Here is a 23424-nt window from a genome sequence, read left to right on the forward strand (position 1 = left end):
CCTTTATCAAAGATTATTTGACCATATATATGTGGTTTTATTTCTGGGCTTTCTATTCTGTTCCATTGGTCTGAGTGTCTATTTTTCTGCCAATACCATGCTGTTTTGATTATCGTGGCCCTATAATATGGTTTAAAGTCAGGTATTGTAATGCCCCCAGCTTCATTCTTTTTCTTTAGGATTGTTTTGGCTATTCGGGGTTTTTTATAGTTCCATATAAATCTGATGATTTTTTGTTCCATTTCTTTAAAAAATCTCATAGGAATTTTGATGGGCATTGCATTAAATTTGTATATTGCTTTGGGTAATATGGCCATCCTCCTGGTATCTTAAACTTAATCTTCTACCTCACACCTGCGGAAATTGTCTGCTTCGATAGAGCTGGTCTCCTCAATTGTTTAAGTCGAGCTTATGAGCCTTAACTTGTGTGATCATATAATTTATTGTCAAACTGAAACCCCTTTGAAGGTGAAAGGGAGTACTATTGAGAATTGAGCCAACAGGCATAAACTGGGATCATCCTGGATTACTTTGAATTTATGGTCACCATATTCTTAACATTTCCTGCCCATCTACCATGAACAGCTGCTAATCAAATTATTACAGGGTCCCTACTGGCTTTGCTCTCCTCTTAGTGTCCTGCTCAAAGTCTGGTAGCTGGGGGTCTCCATCTTTGACCAGCCCCTTCAGATCGATATCCTTGGGTTAGGTTGCCTGTTTAGCTTTCAACGTGGAGTTCTCCCTGTGAGTCTCCTTCTGATCTATCAGCTCCCAGGAGCAAAGCTAGCCCAGCTCAGCCCCCAAACTTTGAGAGCACTGCCACCTCCACACCACCATTGTCCTTCATGTTCCCCCCTGCCTTGGACGCCTGTCCAACTGTTACCCTTCCTTCCTTGCCCAGGTCTTTCCCACTGTAGCCATTAGAACGTCTCTTTCCTTTGGCATTCTGTAGCCTCTATTATTTCTATCATGTTCTTTGTACTCAGCACAGACCCAATAAGCAATAATTGACCTTTTGAGAATTAGTTCAGTCTCTCTAACCAATGTAACTGGCAACAAAGGTTCACTCTCGCTGAATCATCTCATTCAAGCCCCTAACAGGTCAGGCTCTCGGCTGAGGAGGATGATCACGGGAACACCTGGTGGATAAGCTCTTGGTCACACATAGTCCCTCCCATTTTCCCGCTCTTCTGCTTGGACTGCCTCTCTGAGGAAAAGCAGACATTCTTACATGCTAATAACAGCAGCAGGAGAAATGCCATTTCTAATAAACACAGCCCACACAACTCCCTGGCAACCACAGCATCTACTTTCATGCTCATTGCTCTGCAATAAATGTCAAATTCCAGAAGTTACAGTAAAACCCTTCGAGACAAAGGTTCCCTACTCCATAGAGACAATTAGGCAATTATTTGGCAATGCTCAGAGAACTGGGTTCCTCACTGCTCTCCAGTTTCCCCAGGGCCAAGGCAGGCCTCCTGCCCAGCCACGGCCCTCACTGCCCCTGTCCGATCCACTCACTATCACCATCGCAAGCTCTGGGCTCTCCCTGTCTCTCCCCTCACACAAATCCACCAGACACCCTCACCCTATTTCCTAAAGCTCATCCACTGGTCTTATCCCCAGGCCTGGCTTCCTTCTGACCCTCTAGCATACAAAGTTCCTACTCATTTAACAAATGGTAAGGGGAAAAAATATACGTGAAACCAAATAGATAGTATGACCTCATTTTGCTCAACATTAACAAAATGTTTTGAGGTAAATATTTATATGAGGGAAAGCCTGGCAGAATACACAACAAACTTAGTGATTTTCTCATCTCTTTCAGTTCCTCAACAAAAGTATATTGCTTGCACAATAAAAAAATAATGACGCAAAAACTCTAAGAGTTGGTGTTTACTATGTTGTTTTCTTTCTGGCCAGTGTGAGTGGATGTGGTACCCTGCCACCTACCGTGGCCACCACCAGCTGATTAAGAAAAAAACAACGGTAACACTCAGGAGACCAATGCCTTCTGTGGAGCTCTAATGAGGGAGGTTTCCATCCCCATCGGCAACAAGCAAACAAACCCATGACACTCTTGTCCCTCAGGGGCAGATAGCAGGCCATCACCCCCACTTGATGTTTCATTGCTTTTTCCTCCCACATCCTTACTTAAAATCAAGGTAGCTGGAAAATGTAAATTCTATGCACTAAAAATATATTTCATTCACTCTTTTGTGGGAAGCAAGACAACAGTGGGATATGGAAGAGAAAATGCAGGGTTTAGCATCAGAGAACGGAGGTTCTAGTCCTGATATCGGGGAGTCCTTTTCCTTCCTTTCCTTCTAGATTTTCTGCCTCGTGAGTTTTCAGTTCAGTTTATTTACTATCTACTATTTGCCAGACGCTGTTCGTGGAAGGACAAGACTATGCATGTTTAAAGGGCTTTGCAAAGAAACGGGGAGGTGCCATTAGAGAGCCATTGTCTATCACTGAAGAAACCAGTCACTCTCAGCTCTCTTCTCTCTCCCGAGGCTGTGGAGTCACCCACGTGCGACACTGTTCAACTGACTGCAAGTTCCATGCACGGCCCTTGACACTCTTTAGCTGAGTGTTTGAGGCTACTTTTTGTTTTCTCTGGCCTGGTATCTTATTATATATGGCTGGGCTCCTACACCAGCAGTCACTGGGCCTGTCACTGAACTCTAGGTCAATACTCAGGAGGAAGGCTGCCCGTGTCTTTGAGGTGTCACTCAGCCACTTAGCACACCACCAGGTGAACTTTATGTATATCACACATAGCTATATTTAGGTCAGGCCACCCCAAACATACCCTCTCATTTGCATTTGATGAAAATCTGTCCAATCCTTTTCAAGGATTGCAGTAACAGACAACTAAATTTGCATAGGTTATCATAAATATGCTTTTTGCTTAGGACTCAGAATGAGAAAATGCTAACCTCAGTCACCAATTAAGGCTTTAAAGTTCCAATTCTAACAACTAGACCTAAAGACTGGGCATTTTGTTAAAAACGAAAGGATAGCAAACCAATGTGCGGGGTCCTCCCTCTCTCTGCTAACTATCCTTAGCTTGTCCTTCCTCCTTGAACAAAACCAGAGGGAATACTCACCCACACACCCTTTCCCGTCCTCAGCCAAGCTGTAGCCGCTGTAGCACTGGCAGACGAAGGACCCCAGCACGTTCACACAGAGCTGCTCACAGCCATGGTCTTCTGCCGCACACAGATCCTGGACTGAGACAAAGTCACATCATTAGAACACAGCTCTGAAGGAGGTGACCCTCAGCACAGGGCCATGCAACAAGAAAACTCACCTCACTTGCTAAAGTAACTTTTGAAAATATAATAAGCATTGATATATATACATATATCGATGCAGAAAATTTTAAAAAACATAGAAAACTTTATAAAAGAAATCCACCTGTGGCCCTGGCCAGTTGGCTCAGTGGTAGAGTGTTGGCCCGGTGTGTGGATGTCGCAGGGTTGATACCTGGTCAAGGCACACAGGAGAAGTGACCATCTGCTTTCTACCCCCCCCCCCCCTCTCCCACAGCCATGGCTCAATCGGTTCAAGCAAGTTGCCCCCTGGCACTAAGGATGGCTCCATGGCTTCACCTCAGGTGCTAAAATAGCTTGGAGCAATGGCCCCAGATGGGCAGAGCATCGCCCAGTAGAGGGCTTTCCAGGTGGATCCCAGTAGAGGTGCATGTGGGAGTCTGTCTCTCTGTCTCCCCGTCTCTCAATAAAAAAAAAAGAAAAGAAAGAAATCCACCTCTAAGCCCCTCACCTGTGATACCCACCCAGAGTCAACCACTGTTAACCTTTAGAAAGTTTATATATATTCTTTTCAAAGTTAAAATTATTTTCCTCTATGAAATGCATTAGATAATTTTAAAAACACATCAGTATTTCTTTTTCCATGTCACTGAAAATGCTCTGAAAACATTTTGAGCAAACTGTGTGTTGTTGTGAGCAGGCATTTGCATTTGTCTGCATCAAGTGCCATTCTTACTCTGAGAACCAGTATGCTTTGTAGTCAGTCTCAGCAGTTTATATGGAAGCAAGCTGGCACTGTCTTTGACATTTTGCAGATAGGGTAGCTGAGGGAAGGCTCCACCAAAAACATGACAGGTCTAAGAATAGCCCCTAATTCCCAAATCTGCATCAGTCTCTTTGGATATACTTCTCATTCCATATGTCTACCAGAAGTATCTTTGAAAATCCTCTTTGTTCTATGTATTTATCCCAGTGACAAATGAGAAAAATGGGAAGCCAGAGAAGGTTAGGGACGTAACAAAGGTTACTAGGGAGAAATGGATATGTGTCTATTTGCAGTCAGTCTTATTTTGGTCAAATATTTATCATATGTCCACAATGCACTGAGCCCTGGCTATTTATTCAAATGCAATATAAGAATGCACTACAGGAATAAATTTACTGCAGTGGTACTAAGAATATATCACAGAATGAAAAGGTTAAAGGCATTTTCAATCTATCACTGATTTGGTCTCTCCTTTACAGAAACAGGCTGACGTGATGACATTATTTCACAGCAAAGAGAATAGCTTGGTTTCAAAACTATCTCTTCCAGTAACTTTCCCACTAAAGTTAGAGAAAAATCAGAGAGCATCAAAGGGGTTTGAATATATTAAAAAGAATTTTCTCAGGTTACTATGACAGCTATGGTTAAAACCTCAATTAACTAGAAAATTTGATTAATCCTTGAATCCAATAACTATACTTTAATGTAATTTCCTAGGTCTTGGAGTTTTATAGTTTATCATGCTTTTAGATAAACAGGAAATATCAAATTGATAAAAGATAAAAGCTGATTAGTTCATCACCTATTAAATGCATTATATAATATTTTTTTCTTTTTCTTTTTTCTTTTTTTCACATGAGAGGAGGGGAAATAGTAAGACAAACTCCCACACGCACCTGACCAGGATCCACCTGGCAACCCCATCTGGGCCAATGCTCGAATCAACCAAGCTATATTTTTTTAGCACACGAGGCTGCCACAGGCAGACCAACCGAGCTGTATTCAGCTCCTGGGGCCATGCTTGAACCAATGGAGCCATTGGCTGTGGGAAGGGAAGAGGGAGAAAGGGGGAGAGGGAAGGGGAGAGAAGCAGATAGTTGCTTCTCCAATGTGCCCTGGCCAGGAATCAAATCTGGGGTGTTCATATGCCAGTCCAATGCTCTATCCACTGAGCCATCGGCCTGGGCCTGCATTATATAATTGTAAAAAATAAAATCTACATCATAAGGTTAAAAATACTTACGTCTAAGATTCTACAAATAAGAATTCTGGTTTTAAAATGCTATAAGAAGTATTTTCATTTCCAAATCAATAAAGTCGATAAAAAATTAGAGATGCATATTCCTTTATCTCTTACCAGAATGTTTGTTTCTTAGATTTCCAACTGGGAAATTCAATTGAGATTTCAAATAAACTTAGATATAAGGAAACTAACAATAACCAGAAAACCTTCAACTCATACAAAAATTATGGTGAATAATTAAAGAATAACAAAATGTACAGTTAGTTACAAGCCTAGGCCAGAGACCTAAGAAAAATCAAAATCATAGGATACTTTTCATTTATTCAATAAATAAGCACTTACTATGTCCCAGGCCCTGGGGATATAGTGGGAACCAAAGAGATAAAGGGGTTCCTGTAGTCATGCAGCTTGTGTTCCAGGGGTTAGTAATGTGAAGCTCTAGCAGGCGTCCCCAAACTATGGCCCGTGGGCCGTATGCAGCCCCCTGAGGCCATTTATCCGGCCCCCACCGCACTTCCAGAAGGGCCACCTCTTTCATTGGTGGTCAGTGAGAGGAGCACTGTATGTGGCGGCCCTCCAACGGTCTTAGTTACAGTGAACTGGCCCTCTGTGTAAAAAGTTTGGGGACCCCTGCTAGGGGGTTCCTGACGGAAAGAACTGTGAATGCAAAGGGCCTGAACTAGAACAAACTAGCCCCATCTCAGGACCAGAAAGGCAGAATGACTATGAGACGCACCTTAAATGACTAAAACACAAGACAAAATTTGATAGGCCCTGGTCAGGTGGCTCAGTGGACAGAGCATCTCCCCACATGCCGAGGTCATGAGTTCAATCCCTCGTCAGGGCACATATGAGAAGCAACCAATGAGCGCACAACTAAAAATGGAACAACTAAGTGGAACCAGTTGATACTTCTCTCTCTCTCTCTTTCTCCCTTCCCCTCCTCTATCTCTCTCCCCCTTTCTCTCTTTCTCTAAAGAAGAAAAATAGAATTTGCAAGAAATCCATTAGGAGAGATGCTGACAATAAAATAGGAATTCAGAAAGGTATGAATTACCATCAGTCAGCAGGTAAGCGTGAGAGAACGGAGAAAGGGTAGCGGCCCTCGGGGCTGAGTGTGAGTCGCTGTGCAGAATGGAGGGAGGCGGGACAGGCACGGTGGCTGAATGTCACTCAGTGAAGTCTAAGGGAAGTAGCAGGAGGAAGGGTCAGAAAGACAGCTGCCGCCAGACGGCAGAGGGCCTGACCGCAGGCCGAGGACTCTCAAGTCCATTCCGCGGGCCATGGGGACAACTCAAGGTCCATTTCACCTGCGCTGTGTCCTAGAAAGATAAATCTACAAGTGTTACAGTTCCTCTCAGCTCTGGGGAACGTACAGGACTTCTTCTATTCAGTGGAGCTCAACGAAGGTTGCTGCTTTGTTGGGGAACAGCTACAGTTGTCTGAATTTCAGGCTAAAGAACTTTGGATCGCTTGCACGTTGAAGGGAAAATCAACCTCTTAAAATGAGGACCCTCAACTGCTCTTCAGAGTTTTGGCCTCCCCCACAGCTGTCAGCACACTCCTGTGCTTTTCCCTCTCAGCATGTGTCATAATATAAATCACACAGCGCTCTATGCAGGGAGAGTGGTATCGTTATTGTGTCGCCCTTGCTAGACTCTAAGCTCCCTACTCAGGGGAGGAGCTTCCCTGCACCCTGCACGAAGGTGTGAGGACCGGAGAACGGTACCCCAGCACACAGGAACAACCCACCTCCCAAACCCCAGGCCCAGCTCTGCAGGCGGGGCCAGGAGCTTCTCTGCCTGGTCCTCCCCTCTCTCTGCACACACACCCCTGCCGCTTTGCTCCTCTCTGTTTCCCGCAGGAACCTGCCTAACAGTGCTTAAGGAGTAGTGGTGGGAGTACAGGGCACTTTTATTCTCTTATTTGTAACTATCTGTTTTCAAATTTTCTAAGAAGAGTTTATAACAAGAACTTTCGTAACAGTGAAAAAAAAATCCACATATTACAAAAGAACCCCTTTGAAATGAACCTTGACGCAATGATCTTTATTTTTCCCAAAGACTTCCCGCACGGGGTGGGTAGAGAGAGGTGATAAAACGTATACTCCTTTCAGGACAGGGCTGGACACCCGCCAGGGAGTAACTGCCAAATCTCTCTACAGAGGCAGCTGCGCCTGACCTCCACTGCCCCTGACACCCATCTGGGGGCCTTCTGAAAATCCTGGTGCCCAGCCTCCACCCCCTTCCTGGTGGGGTTGAGATGCTGGCAGCTCCCAGGTAACTCCAGTGTGCAGCCAGGTTGGAAGTTGTTGAACCCACTGGATGAAAAGTCCTCAGTCCTCTGAGGAGAAGGTGCCCAGACGCAGAAGTCACTCCCTACCCCCTTTCTTAACCAGGACCACCAAGCTCAGTTTCCTGCTTTAAACAAATCTCGGAATACTGCTGTCCTTGGTCCCTTCTGACATTAAGTGAGTGTGCTAAATGGAGTAAGAGCAGAAGTTTATGGCTCCCGCTCGGGAAGAACAGTCCCACAAACGGCAAGCTGGCCAGTTGGCTTCGTGTCTGTTGTCCTTTTGTACTGTTCTAGAATGTTGGGGATTTATGGCCACTAGTGATCTGTTCTGTCCCAAAGGAAACCATTGAGGGATACATTTAATTAAACAAAGACAAAGGAATAAATACAGACTAGGTCCTGACAAAACAACTGTTGTTTTTGGCAGTGGTCACTTCCATTTGAAACAAATACAGATGTTTTTGGATGATTCCTGATGCTTTTGAAAAACAGCCCTTTTAAAATTTATAGCCTGAGAAGATTTCACTGAAGGGTGATAAAACCATGGAGGTGGCAGATGCACTGGATTCAGAGTTCCCGTCACCCTTCCAAATCTTTACCTGGTGGCTCCCACCCATGGCTCCTGACTGCAGTCAAATGTCCCCTCCTCGGGGCTGGCCGAGCTCCTTCCTCTGACTCCCTCGCACCGTCTACTTGGCTCCAGTCTTTCCCTTCCACCTTCCCCCATGGAATTGTACTGGAAGGGCCTGATTACCGTCTGTCTGCTCCACTGGCACATGAGCTTGGCTCGCCTCACTGTGGATTCCCCAGAGCCTCGCACCATGTCCTAGTGCGTATCGTTGGTGCTCCCTAAGTGTTCATCTGCTGAATGAACAGTGACAAAGGCCCAGTCGCCTGCCTCCCTACACGAGGATGTTCCTAGAGTCCTAAAAATACTCTCCTCCATCAGAAACGGGGTCATGGGAAGAGGAGTGAGGTGGGAACAAAACTCCTCCCTCTCCTCATCCCCAGCAAGAGGTATTCCCATACCAGAAGAGGGCTCAGAGCACAGTGACACCTGGGAACCAGCCTCTAGCTGTAGACACCAGAAGAATTAGCACAACAGCTAAGGACCCGCTACCTTGCTGTCTGCGGCATCCCCAGTACAGAGCACCACGCCTGGCACATCGCGGGTGTTCAGTAAGTACTTGTGAATGGACAGATGAGCCCACGTCTGTGTTACACAGCATTGACCAGTGGCCCTCCCTTACCACTCTTACCTAGGCTGGAAGCTCTGAGAAGAACAGGATAAGTCTACCTTTTCCTCAAGGTGCCTATATAACACCATGCATTTCACGCAGTATATGTTTAAAGGACATTAGTTGATCTGAATTGACAACCACCAGTCTGTTAAAGGTCCAGGTCCCCCCAGAGTTTCCCTTATCACAATTATAATTTAATACTTGATTTAGAATTGATTATTTCATGTCTCTTTCCCCTGTTATATGAGGGCAGTACTTGTTTTGTTTAGCTTTTTAGCTCAAATATCTAGCATGGTGTCTGGTGTCTGGTCAATTTTTTTAGATATATTTAAAAAACTGACTGAATTAAATTGTCAAGTTGTTCAAAGTGCTGGAAAAACAACAGTGAGTAAAATAGATTTAAAAAAAATCAATTGATTGATCCCTGTCCCCACGGAGCCAGCGGTGAGTGGGAGCAGCACCTGCTGACTCACACAGCGAATGGGGCACCTCTTTCCAGCTCCACACTCAGCGAGGCCAAGTGCATGTCCCGAAATCAGCGTGGTGGCAGAATCCACCCCCAGGCATCGGTGAACATTACAATTTGAAGCTCTTTTCCCTGGAGATCTAGTTGTTAAACATTTACTGGCACACCACGGTCAAGGGCCAGATACAAACAGATAAAACCATAAGTTGCATTAAATGTTGTGAGTGCTGGGGGAGAAAATTAAACAGGAAAAGGGGATTGAGAGAGTGGAGGGAAAGGAGCTTCCATTTTAAAGTGTGGGCAGAAGGCGAGCTCACCGAAAAGATGATTTATTTTATTCATGGACCTGAAGGGGGAAATATGAGAAAGTAGCAATCAAGGGACTTGACCCTTGCAGGAGGAGATAAAGGGCAGTGATGTTTCTTTAGACAGGGTGGGTCTGAGCTGACCAGACCGAGTGAAAGAATATTGCCTCTGAAGCCAATCCTGGCTGCAGCTGGGTGCATTCTCTACGGTTCCATTTTCATAGAGGTTGACAAATTAAGTGGCAAAAACATCTTATTGCAGGGATAAATGAGATAATACAGATGTGTAAGACTCCTGTAGTGCCAGTCGCCGAGGCCAGGCAGGTCCACATTGGATTCAGGCAGACGGTAGAGAAACTGCGGAGCCAGAAAGTGTTGGGCCATTACCGTTTAATAGAGTCTCACAATGGCAGCCAAGCAAACAGGCAGAGAAAACCACCTCTCAGGCAAACAAACAGCAAAAATGGCCCCTCACAGTAATGGGCAGACAATCAGCCCTCCGCCCTCGCCCTCTGCCCTGAGGGCAAGCACCAGTAGCCTTAAATAGACTATACACACTTGACACTGCCATGTGCTCATTCACTAAACAGGCAAAGTACAAGCGAGCAAGCCTAACACAGCTGTTTCCCCAACAGCACCTGACATAGTAGGTACTCAGCAGACATTAGCCTCCTTCTTTCTTAGACTGCAGTAAAGAAAGGTCTTGATGGTGTGGCCTAGTTAAGCGTGGAGATGTAGACCCCACCTAAATTTTGCCTACATCACAGGTCTAATTAGTGACTTTATCGGGTGCCTATAAGTACCCTACGCATGTGTGGGGCAGCTGTGTTGGGCTTGCTCGCTGGTTTACTGGCTGCAAGCCCTTTGCCTGATTAGTGTGTGAGTACCATGTGTGTATGGCCTATATCAGGCTATGTGTGCTTGCACTCAGGGGGATTGTAGATGCCTGCATTGCCTGCCTGCCTCTGTGAGGGGCCAGTTTGCTGTTTGTTTGCCTGAGAGGCAGGTTCCCCTGCCTGTGTGCTTGTCCACTGTTGTGAGACTTTATTAAATGGAATGGCCAGACCCTTTCCAGCTCCGCAGTTTTTCTACCATCTGCCCAAGTTCAATGTGAACCTGCCTGGTCTTGGCCACCAGCATTGCAGCATGGACCTTCAATTCAGATTTCTTTAAATAATGTCACGTATCTTTGACTAAATTTTAGTTTGTGAGTTCTACTCTGAATGATCTGATATAGCAAAGTAGGTATTGGCAAAAGAGCTGGCTTGCAAGGCTTGCTGTTGGTCAAATAAGTTTGTAAATATGATGTATATGTTTGCTCGCTCTGGGTGTGGGAGACAGGCTGTAAGCTGGCAAGGTCATTATAGCCTAAGGTTTAGTTTTAAGACTAAGCCTTTCCTTCCCTTCTAATAATACTAAGGTCCCAAAACTAAGCTTTTCCCCACGCCCTTGACTGTTGCATGATAGGGGGTGGTGCACTCTTATGAGGAATCCCATTTATGCCTCAGGTAAGTGGCTTTGTATCAGAGACTTCTTTATTTGTATATATATTGCCTTAAAGCAGGGGTCGGGAACCTATGGCTCATGAGCCAGATGTGGCTCTTTTGATGGCTGCATCTAGCTCACAGACAAATCTTTAATAAAAAAAATAATAACATTAAAAATATAATGGCCCTGGCCGGTTGGCTCAGCAGTAGAGCGTCAGCCTGGCGTGCGGGGGACCCGGGTTTGATTCTCGGCCAGGGCGCGTGGGAGAAGCGCCCATTTGCTTCCCCTCCCTCCTCCCCTCCTTCCTCTCTGTCTCTCTCTTCCCCTCCCGCAGCCGGGGCTCCATTGGAGCAAAGATGGCCCGGGCGCTGGGGATGGCTCCTTGGCCTCTGCCCCAGGCGCTAGGGTGGCTCTGGTCACGGCAGAGCGACGCCCCGGAGGGGCAGAGCATCGCCCCCTGGTGGGCAGAGCATCGCCCCTGGTGGGCGTGCCGGGTGGATCCCGGTTGCATGCGGGAGTCTGTCTGTCTCTCCCCGTTTCCAGCTTCAGAAAAATACAAAAAAATAAAAATAAAAAAATAAAACATTCTCATGTATTACAATCCATTCATTTCCTACCGCTCATGTTCATGGCTGCGGGTGGCTGGAGCCAATCACAGCTGTCCTCCAGGACAACACCAAATTTTTATTGGATAATGCATAACATACACGGTCATTGTATGGCTCTCATGGAATTACATTTTCAAATACAGTGTGTTCATAAAGTCATGGTGCACTTTTGACCAGTCACAGGAAAGCAATAAAAGACAATAGAAATGTAAAATCTGCACTAATAAAAGGAAAACTATCCCAGTTTCATACCTATTCAGTGCAGTTCGATGTGGGCTCACGCACAGATTTTTTAGGACTCCTTAGGTAGCTATCCCGTATAGCCTCTACAGACTCGTCACTGACTGATGGCCTACCAGAATGGGGTTTCTCCACCAAACTGCCGGTTTCCTTCAACTGCTTATCCCACCAAGTAATGTTATTCCTATGTGGTGGCGCTTTGTTATAAAACGCGCCGATATTCATGTTGCACTTTGGTCACGATTCAAATTTAGTGAGCCACAGAACACACTGAACTTTCCTCTGTACCGTCCACATCTCGACTGGCATGGTCGTGGGCTGCTCCGCTGTATATACGGTGTTACGTCATCATCTGCGCATGCGCACATGCTGCCACATCATCCTACAGAAACTGGGAGGGTTTTCCTTTTATTTGGTGCAGATTTCACATTTCTATCATCTTTTGTTGCTTTCCTGTGACCGGTCAAAAGTGCACCATGACTTTACGGACACACTGTATGTGGCATTCATGGCTCTCTCAGTCAAAAAGTTTCCCGACCCCTGCCTTAAAGGCTTTAATTTTCTACACTATAAATGAGACAGACCAGGGGCTTTCTCTCTCGGTTCCTGCTATCAGCATTGCAGAGGCCTCCCTGATCCCTTGCCTTCTATGGGAAAAGTAGGTTTTCTGCTTTTCCCTTGGCTTCTCTTGTGGCTTGCCTGTCTTGGTGAGACACCAATAAACAGAATGGCCCACCATCCTCCAACTCCGCCATTTCTTTACCATCTGCCTGAATCCAATGAGCACGTGCATGTGAATGGCCACAGTGGTGGCCCCTGGCCATACACTTTCTCACTTGTACTTTGCCTGATTAGTGCGTGAGAACGTGGCAGCGCCACATGTGGATAGTCTATGTAAGGCGATGGGTGCTTGCTCTCAGGGCAGGTGGTGGATTGCCTGCCTGACACTGTGAGGGGCCATTTTTGCTGTTCGTTTGCCTGAGAAGCGGTTTCCTCTGCCTATTTGCTTTCTGCCATTGAGACTCTATTAAATGGGAATGGCCTAATGCTTTCTGGCTCCACAGTGTCTCTCTCTACCATCTGCCCGAATTCGATGTGGACCTGCCTAGCCTCAGCCACCGGCATTACAGTAGACAATTTTGAATTTTATAACAGAAGATCTCACCAAACCCAAGCAATGCCTCACCAGGGGCAATTCTTAGCATGTAGCTGAAAGTCAGCCAAATTTGCTTGTTTCTCTTAATTCCTGGAGAATTTTAACAGAGATGTTAACTGTGTCTGCTCAGTCTTCCCAGGTAAAATAAATCACAAGGATTTAATAACGAAGAGCCTCAACATTGTGCTCAAATCCATCCTTAGCATTTCCCGCGGGCTCTCCTGTGCACTACAGATTTAAGTGCCTTCCCTCATCTGTGGTCTCAAAACCCTGGCATAATTCCTTGGCCCAGAGAACTTGGAAAACTTTCATCTGGTTACACTGGACAAGGGACTCAGGACAAAGACTATGGCCACTGTGGCTGACATCATCCTGGGTGAAATCAAAGGGCTTGTACTGATTTTTCAGAATTTTAGATCAGCCACATTGCATGCTGCTGACACCAATGACAGCTTAATCTCTCCTTTGGAGTTAAAGCCAAATGAATACCTTTAAAGACATGCTCCACTTTTTAAATGGCTCCTGCTGTTGTTTAGCCTGAGGTGTAAAAATGAAAAATCGCCTTTCACACAGCAAGAGAGAAGAGAAATGTATTATTAGGGCTGTTATTTCACTCAAGTGGGAAACAATGGGATGTCTGCCTGCTCCAACTAGAAAACTGGGCAGTTAGGGCTCAACAAATGCAAGCAAAACCCAAGCCTGCGTTTTGGGGACTGGTTCCCTTCTTTTATCATCTCCAAAAGCACTAATCTTATTTTGACAGCTGCAGTTGGACTGAAAGACTTGCAACAGTGAGTGTGAGTCATCAGCCTTGTGCTTCTACCCTGGAAGAAACAAAACAAACCCACTGTCCAGAGAAAAACAAACCTGTCCTTCCGGCAAACTCCAGCTGTGCATGCGGCCTTCTTTCCCCCAACGGTTTAACTCTTTTTCAATCAGTTCTCCTGTTCACTAACAAGATTTTAGTTTTCTTCTGAGAATGCAAAAGAAGAGGGCGGGGGACACCAAAAATAAAGCCTGAAAACATAAGAATATCTGACCGAATCAGGTTGATCAAAATAATAAACATGAACAAATAAACCCTACTCTTGTAGGGGGCTCTACAGTTTCCAAAGGGCTGTCTGATCATTGCACCCTTAGTATAAACTCCCTACCGTGTGGGATCTCCCAGGGAGAAATCTAGTTGAAAACATTTAGGTCAGTGATTTTCAAGCTGGAGCTTACATCAGAATCCCCTAGAGCAGGGGTCGGGAAACTTTTTGGCTGAGAGAGCCATGAACGCCACATATTTTAAAATGTAATTCCGTGAGAGCCATACAACGACCTGTGTACGTTACACATTATCCAATAAAAATTTAGTGTTGTCCCGGAGGACAGCTGTGATTGGCTCCAGCCACCCGCAACCATGAACATGAGCGGTAGGAAATGAACGGATTGTAATACATGAGAATATTTTATATTTTTAACATTATTATTTTATTAAAGGTTTGTTTGCGAGCCAGAATCAGCCATCAAAAGAGCCACATCCGGCTCGCGAGCCATAGGTTCTCGACCCCTGCCCTAGAGGGCTTGTTAACACACATTTCCTAAACCCCGCCCCAGTCTAGGTCAGGCCAGGGAGTTTGTATTTTCAACAGGTTTCCCCTCAAAGCTGAGGCTGCCGTCTGGGACCCCACTTTGAGAACCACTTGTCTAGGTGCTGTCAAAATAAGAAAGCAGAAACATTCTGCAAGGTTCAAACTCACTTCTCCCTGGTGTGTAATAATTCTTTCACAACGGGTATTTCTCTACTTACATTTACTCAGCTCAGTTCTTCCAGGGACCCTACACATCCAGATTACCCTCCACTCCCTTTAAACCCTGTGTCCTGGCACAGCCAGAGGGTGGGCACGCTGCACATAATTATGTCCAAGCCCCAAGGCCAAAGCTAAGAGCAAGCCCATGACCAAAGCTCATCCGCTCAGCAGGTCTCTGCTCCTGCTCAGGCCGTCTCAGCCCTGAGTGTGCAGCCTTGTCTTGCTCCACGATATGAGCTCATACAGTGGGCTGCCCCAAAGCTCAGACCCTGACCTTCTTTTTCCAAACTTCCTTTCTCCCTCCCAGATGTCACCGATTTGCAGGGTTCATTAGCACCACCGAGAACATCCATCCAGGCATTTCGGTGAATTCTAATCCATCTCCAGCTGCACCCAACCACTTGTGTGGGCTATTCCCCACAGTCACTAGTTCTCTCTCAAAACCAGGTTTACTCTCTGAAGTTACCCCTCATCTTGTGTCATAAACTCATCTCTGGAGCAGAGATTATTGCTGTGGTCTCCTCATTAATTCTGTGTGTTTAAGAAACACGTGCATCGAATTGACTGAACTGATTAGAATTGCAAACTAATTGCATCTTTCCTATTTTGCTCCTCATGTGCAGAGCACAAGGTTAGCCAAGATCTGAGTGTTTCTTGGGTCTCAAACATGTAAGAGAAACACTGATTCCCCACACCACCATCACCACCACCATTCCATAAGATTTCCTGGCCCATAGAGGGGAATCAATAAGTATTGACTGAATAAATGAATGGGATGGATGGATAGATGGGTGGATGGTATTTCTGCCCCCACTCTCTAATTTACTCTAATTCCATATATGTATTACAGACTCAATTCACTAAAACATGGTCCTACCCCTGACACCCTGTGTTCACCCTCCCTCCTCACCAAAGACCCCTCTTGAACTCGGTTTAGAATCAGATCACTCCCCAATTTGTTTGGGCTTACATTTCTTCCCTCATTCCCCATTAGTGCCCCTAAACAAGTTATTCCAGACAGGCAGTGTGGTCTAGCTAGCATCCCCCAAAGACAACAAGGCCTGCATTTTTCTTCCTTTGTTTGACTTGCTAGAAAAAGCGCCTCCACAATGCCTTCCCTGATTGCTCCATCACTGTTTCTCTGATCCCTTGTAGCCTTTTCGTCCCAGCACCACTTACCTTCCCAAAACACCTTGTTCTGAATATATATATCAGCTTTACTGAGTTATAAATGACATATAATAAACTGTACATATTTAAAGTATACAACTTAATAAATTTGACATACTAACATATCACCATAATCAAAATAATGAACATATTCATCTCTCCTAAATCTTCCAAATTTTCTCCTACCCCTCGGTAATCCCTCCTCCCACCCCGCCCCCCCTCCCTGGCCCCAGACAAACACTAATCTGCTTTCTGTCACACAGATTAGTCCCTGTTTTCTAAAATTTTATATGGATGAAATCTTCCTATTTCATTATTACATCAGTTAAAACCTCCAGGACAGCCTGACCAGGTGGTGGCCCAGTGGATAGAGCGTTGGACTGGGATGCGGAAGGACCCACGTTCAAGACCCTGAGGTCACCAGCTTGAGCATGGGCTCATCTGGTTTGAGTAAAAGTTCACCAGCTTGGACCCAAGGTCGCTGGCTTGAGCAAGGGGTTACTTGGTCTGCTGAAGGCCTGCGGTCAAGGCACATATGAGAAAGCAATCAATGAACAACTAAGGTGTCGCCACGAAAAACTGATGATTGGTGCTTCTCATCTCTCTCCGTTCCTGTCTGTCTGTCCCTATCTATCCCTCTCTCTGATTCTGTCTCTGTTAAAAACAAAACAAAACAAACAAACAAAAAAAACCTCCAGGACAATGTTTAATAGAAGTAATGAGAATGGACACACTGTTTTGTTCCTTATCTTAGGAGGAAAGCATCTAGTCTTTCACTCTTGAGTATGAAGTTAACTGTAGGTTTTTTCACAGATGTCTTTCATTAGGTTGAGCAATTTCCCCTTTATTCCTAATTTGCTGAGAGTTTTTAAAATAAATGAATGTTGGGTATTATCCAATGCTTTTCCTGCATATATTGAAACAAACATATGATTTTTCATTTTCTAGTCTGTTAATATGGTGAATTATATTGATGGATTTTTATGGACTTGATTATATATAGGTTCTATTTGCTAAATTTTAAATAATTTCTCCATTCATGAGGAAAGTTGATTATAGTTTGCTTTCTTTAATAAAGAGACTGTTTTTGTGTATCATGCCCCTCAAATAAACTCTAATATAAAAGCTATTAAATCACTTATGTCGCTTGGGAAAAACAACATCAGGAACATATCTGAAGAATAAAAGCAAAAAAAATATATTTGGTACAGTTCTTGAAAGAGAAAAATATGAAAAAGCTTGACAAAGTTTACATTTTTTTGTCAAGTGAAGTTATCTAAACGTTGCATTGTCATTATTCTTCCAGATAAATTAAATTTTTCAGAAGGGAGGGAAAGGGGGAAAAAACTATTTTAAAAAATAAAGAAAAGGAAACTAGATAAAATTCTGTCTTGTTAGTGGGAATTCAAGAAGGGAATGATGGGGGGAAGTAGAAGTGTGAAGACAGACACACTTCATGAGGATTCCTCCCATTTTTTTTTATGGGGAAAGAGGAGGATATAAACTTCTACTGAGCCCTACGGGTTGGGCAGAATGCTAATACTTTTGCATATATCTCTTATAATGGTCCTAGATGGGGAAGACTTTTTGAAGGACAGAAGAATCCACAGTGTTGACCTCCAGTATATTCCGAATTGCTCATATGGACAGAACTTTGAAGGGAAGATTATTTCCTGTACTTGACCTAGTCTTTGAATGGAAGGGCACATCTTGAGCCACTGACCAACTGGTGTACAGAAGAGGGTTATCTGGACAGTAAAGAGACCCAATGCCAGATCACCAAAAGATGCATTTACACTTCCCCGAGGAAGAGAAAATTAATGGGGGTGTGAGTAGGTAATACTCTTCAATAATGAAAGGGTTTTCTCTTTTTATTTGGAAAAGGAAATACACTTTTTTAGCATACAGCTTCAGATGGCAGAAATAAGATCAATGGTGGGAATTATGGCGAGCAGGATTTCAGCTCAAGCACTGATCCAGGCTGTGTGGAGAAGGGGATGCAGGTTCTTTGCAATGACCTGTTGAGCCAGACAGGCTATGGTGGTGGACATGCCTCGTTGCCCTTATGGAACACCAGCAGGGAATACAATTCCTGGGTTATGTGGTAGATGGAGCTAAAAGTCTGACGGCCGAAGTCCATTTCCACTTGAAGAACCTATGAATTAGCTGTGTCTGCCTCCTTCTCCACACAGGCAGAGTACAAATAGAAAATGGTGGATATGGGGCCCTGGCCGGTTGGCTCAGCAGTAGAGTGTCGGCCTGGCATGCGGGGGACCCGGGTTCAATTCCCGGCCAGGGCACATAGGAGAAGTGCCCATTTGCTTCTCCACCCCCACCCCCTCTCTGTCTCTCTCTTCCCCTCCCGCAGCCAAGGCTCCATTGGAGCAAGGATGGCCCGGGTGCTGGGGATGGCTCCTTGGCCTCTGCCCCAGGCGCTAGAGTGGCTCTGGTCGCGGCAGAGCAACGCCCTGGAGGGGCAGAGCATCGCCCCCTGGTGGGCAGAGCATTGCCCCCTGGTGGGCATGCCGGGTGGATCCCGGTCGGGCGCATGCGGGAGTCTGTCTGACTGTCTCTCCCTGTTTCCAGCTTCAGAAAAATACAAAAAAAAAAAAAAAAAAAAAAAAAAAAGAAAATGGTGGATATGGTATGTGTGTGAGTGTGTATTTGAATGCAGACACCTAGGAGGCACTCTCACAATCATTATGTACAATGACATGCCACAGCAGCTGGTAGTGGACTCGGTGGGTGACAATCATTTGAATGAAAGTCCTAGTAAGTTTGTTCTGAATCTCTCCTGGGATCAATGAGTCGTTGAACCTGCCTGCCTCCTGGGTTTGGAGGAGTTTCTCTGGTTGCGGGGTTACCCTGCTGCCATCTGGGGGCCCTCAAGGATCATGAGACAGTATCAAATGGTGGTTAAGAGCCAGGACTATGGAGTCACACATAAAGGATTTATATTCTGGTTTGGTCACATTACTAGACATGACCTAGAGTAAACTGTCTAAACTTTTTTTTGGTACCTTATCTGTAAAATGAGAATGAGAAAACCTACTTTAAGAGCTGTTGTGAGAATTAAACGGGATAACAGATATAAAGCACCCAGGAGAGCTCCTGGCACATGGTAAACACTTACGAAGAGGCTCCAGTTAGGCCTCACTTTGTGTGTAGCACACACGGAGTTGGGTAAGGGCTGCAACCACTTGTGGCGGCAGTTACCTTGATCGTTTATTTGATTTACTCTCATGCAAGAATGTGAGCTTTAAGAGAGCAGGAGCATTGCTGGTTTATTCACCATTTTATTTCCAGTAATTTGCATGCCGCCTGGCATGTCTTATATGCTCAGAAATGGAGATAGCTGTGTCTCCTTTCTCTCCAGGCCCCCGGAGTCTCTCTCTGTTTTGGCAGGACAGGTCACTGCAAGCAACTGATAAACAGAGGTCAGGGTATGGCCCAGCCTCCCCTTGGCACAACTTTTCACTGTCTACCCAACCAAAACCACAGGCTAACACAGACTTATCAATGAGACAGGTCTTAATTTGTTACTACCCTTCCCATTTTATGGGTGAGGAAATTGAGTCAAGGAGCTCAGGGTGAGACAGCCATAGCCCACGAGTGATAAAGTCAGGGTTCAAACCCAGGTCTGTGGACTATAAAGGCCCTGTTCTCTCTTCAAGGCCACTGGTACACTAATTTCAGGCAGACAAGCAATGGGGTTACTGTCTTTTTCTGAGAGAGTATAAAGCCAGTAGCCACGGCCACCATCATAGCCGCCTGGCCCATGCAGGTTCGCATCTGATTCGGACAGACAGAAATGAAACAACAGAGCCAAGAACTGGTGGGCCATTAGCTTTAATCCTAGCTCGCATCTGGCAGGCAAGATATACATACAGTGGGAAAACACTTCCCTTTCCATTCAGGGCTCCCAGAGCCACTGACTTATCTGAGTTTCCTAGAATCAAAGGTTTCTGCCTCACCAGCCTTATTCACCTCTGTTCCCCATCTCCTTCTCTCTGCACAAACTGGCTTCTCCTTCAGCACTCCGCCATCTTGGCTGCTTCTCCTGGTCTCTTTCACGTGGCCTCTCTCTGCTCTCCTCTTTAATGCTAACCTCAGGAACCAAGAGAGAGAGCAAGCTCCTGGTCGGCCCCATTTTATAGTGTAGAAATGAAAACCTTTAATCCAATATACAAATAAAGAAGTCTTTGATACAAAGCCACTTATCTGAGGAATAATGGGATTCCTCAAAAGAGTGGAAAAGGCTTAGTCTTAAAACTAAGGTTTAGGTTCTAACGACCCTGCCTGCTTACAGCCTGTCCCCCACACTCAATGCAAACTATAAGCAAGCAAACCTATATAACAGATTTACAAACTTATCTGGCCAACAGAGAACAAGAACTGTTCTTTATGATTGTGTATATTAAGCAGAGTCCGGTGCTAATGGTGAAGATACTTGAATTGCTTCAGGGTGACTGGAGAGCTGGGTCAGATAGGACAGCACAGCCCTGGCTCCAGCTGTATCCCTTCTCCCTTAACTAGAAGCCTCTCCCTCCCTTCCCTCTGATCCCTTTGCTGCCTGACGCCAGTGAATCTCAAAACATGATGAAAATCAATGTCAGAAGTTCATTGAAATGCAGAGTCCAGGGCCCCATTCCAGATCTGCTGACTCTGAACATCTGGGGTGAGGCCCAGGGGTTGGCTTCTGGGTGATTCTAGTTTCTGAAGCTTGAACCACCACCCTGATTCACATCCCTCCTCCCCCTGGGCCTCCTCACCCCTTTATTACTCTCTCTGAGGCCCCAGCAGCTTCTGCTTCAGCTTCCCAGCCACAGTTCTAGACAGGATGGAGCCAAGGCCAGACCAGCACTTTGGAAGAGCCGGGGGGCCTCACAGCTTGAGGTTGGAAAACCCCAGTGTGGCGAAGGCCTTACTCATGACATCAGGGGAGAAAATTTTTATTTTTTATTTGCTGGTCTCAAATTCCTCTAGCTTAACTAAGCCAGCCCACAGGATATGGGTATTGGTAGATACCCAGACCCCAGCAGATCAGTGGGGATCAGTGAGACAAGGACAGGCATTTCTTGCACTCCTGTGAAGGGAGGGGCAGGAAGGGAATTAGCACAGAGGCGGGAGGTAGAGCGGTCTGTGAAGAAGGTCCTTGGGGGAGAAAAGTTCCTAAAGAGTCTGGAACAGCCCTGGCCGGTTGGCTCAGCGGTAGAGCGTCGGCCTAGCGTGCGGAGGACCCGGGTTCGATTCCCGGCCAGGGCACATAGGAGAAGCGCCCATTTGCTTCTCCACCCCTCCACCGCGCCTTCCTCTCTGTCTCTCTCTTCCCCTCCCGCAGCCAAGGCTCCATTGGAGCAGAGATGGCCCGGGCGCTGGGGATGGCTCTGTGGCCTCTGCCCCAGGCGCTAGAGTGGCTCTGGTCGCAATATGGCGATGCCCAGGATGGGCAGAGCATCGCCCCCTGGTGGGCAGAGCGTCGCCCCATGGTGGGCGTGCTGGGTGGATCCCGGTCGGGCGCATGCGGGAGTCTGTCTGACTGTCTCTCCCCGTTTCCAGCTTCAGAAAAATGCAAAAGGAAAAAAAAAAAAAAAAGAGAGTCTGGAACAGAAGGGGGAGAGGGACCTGGAGGAGACAGAGGCATGTCTGAAAAGATGTTCGGGCCGTTTGCTGAGCAGTGTGTGAGGTGACCTTTTCTGGGCTCCTGTTGTCCAGTAAGTTCTAGTAAACCCATGAGTATTTGGTGTGAGAGATTTTGTTATGGAAACTGAAGAAAGGTTGGAGGTTCAAGCAGATCATGATGAGTCAGGATGCACTTGCAAACCTGGTATCTGCGGGCCGGAGAGGAAAAACCCAGAGCCCTGGGGTTCATAGAGTTCAAGGGCTTTGGGCTTGTACGGCCACAGAACCAGAGGAGTCAAGCAGATGTTCCCTAATCTGGTGGGGTGGGCAGAAGGCCTCTAGCCAACCATTCTCAGCCCCGAAACTAAAAAGTGAGAAGATAAAAAGAAAATGTGGTTTGGCTCTATAAATGTTATACTAATTATAGCCATTTGTGCAAACTGCTTTCCATTAATGCTTAATTGCTTACCGTGTGGTATAATACCAGTTATGCATGGCAGGAACTGCACGTCCGGTTAGCTGAGTTTTATTCGCTTCCATGCGGGCCCATCTTCCTCATGATTTTCTTGCTTTGCTAGTTTGGTTGTCTATGGCTAAAACAGTGGCTTTATTTACAACTTGGGGGAAAATAAGTGGTATGGGCACAACACTTAGTGTTTGAGTAATTATCTCCCTGTGAGATGAATTTCTTCATGCTGGCTCCAATGTCAGTATTGTCTAGTTTGGGGGCTTGGTCAAAAAAGAATAGCAGTTCTATTAACATATATCTGTTTGCCTTTCACTCCGTAGGAGACCTATAAAGCAAGTAGGTCCCTGTGCACCTCTAAAACAGAACTTGAATAATCATTCCCAGCCACTGTTACTAACTCATCCTCAGTCCATGCTTCAGAGAAGAGACTAAAATATGAAAACAGTTCCTCAGGGAGCAGTTAATAGAGACAGGGGATGAAAAGTCTCCTCAGTTCTCCCTAAAGAACAGCTTGGAAGTAAAAGAACCAGTTCATGAATTTAAGGAAGCTGTTTCTGAGAAGGTGCTTCCAACCATCGTCCACACTTTTCCTGATGGCCTACTGTGTGCTCAGCTCTGGCCTACGTGCTGCGACAGCAGAGTGGGGGATGCAGATCAAGACAAAACATATGAATTACGAAACCTCATTTCTATCCTTCGGGAAGGGATGACTTAGTTGGGTGAGGGCCACAGATGGATTAAATGGGTCCAGATAAACGAAGAGGGAGCAGGAGAGAAAAGGAAGACAGTACAATACATCAGCAAAGCAATCTTACTTCTGCAAGTTGTCTGATCCGAATTGAGGATGTATCCTTGTTTGCACTTGCAGACATATGAGCCAGGGGTATTGATGCAGAAGTGGGCACAGTTATGTTCCAGGGCGCTGCACATGTGGACCACTGTAAGGGAAGATAGAGCAAGTTAAGGCAATGATAATGCCATCTCTAACATCATGCACCCTGCAAACACTTGTTCAGCACCTATTCCGTGGTAGAGAGAGCAAGGCCCACCCTCAAGGGAATTTATAGCCTCTGGTCAGATGAGACAGTTTTAGATAAATGTTATCAGCCATATGTAGATGAAAGGCCATGAAGAGTTAAAGGGAAATGGTGTTAGGCTAAGCCATATGAAATTACCAATATCCGACTAAAAACAGGTAAAAAATGACTTACAAAAAGAGAAATTTCATGGTTCAATTAATAATACCAACTGATGGGTAGGAAGATCAGAAAGCTTGCTGAT

At 45.6% G+C, this 23424-nt stretch overlaps 1 protein-coding gene across 3 annotated transcripts in view; it reads right to left on the reverse strand.

Moving 5' to 3' along the window:
• The window catches only part of MATN2 (matrilin 2), a 167045-nt gene that overhangs the window by 76241 nt on the left and 67380 nt on the right, over positions 1 to 23424 (reverse strand). For all 3 annotated transcript variants that reach the window (XM_066265999.1, XM_066265998.1, XM_066265997.1), the window contains exons 4-5: positions 22959 to 23081; positions 3114 to 3236 (exon numbers count right to left, since the gene is read on the reverse strand). In XM_066265999.1, coding sequence (XP_066122096.1) covers positions 3114 to 3236; positions 22959 to 23081 — 246 coding nt within the window. The remainder of the gene's footprint in view (positions 1 to 3113; positions 3237 to 22958; positions 23082 to 23424) is intronic.

This window comes from Saccopteryx bilineata, chromosome 3 (assembly GCF_036850765.1).
Source record: "Saccopteryx bilineata isolate mSacBil1 chromosome 3, mSacBil1_pri_phased_curated, whole genome shotgun sequence".
Classification (NCBI taxonomy): Eukaryota; Metazoa; Chordata; class Mammalia; order Chiroptera; family Emballonuridae; genus Saccopteryx; species Saccopteryx bilineata.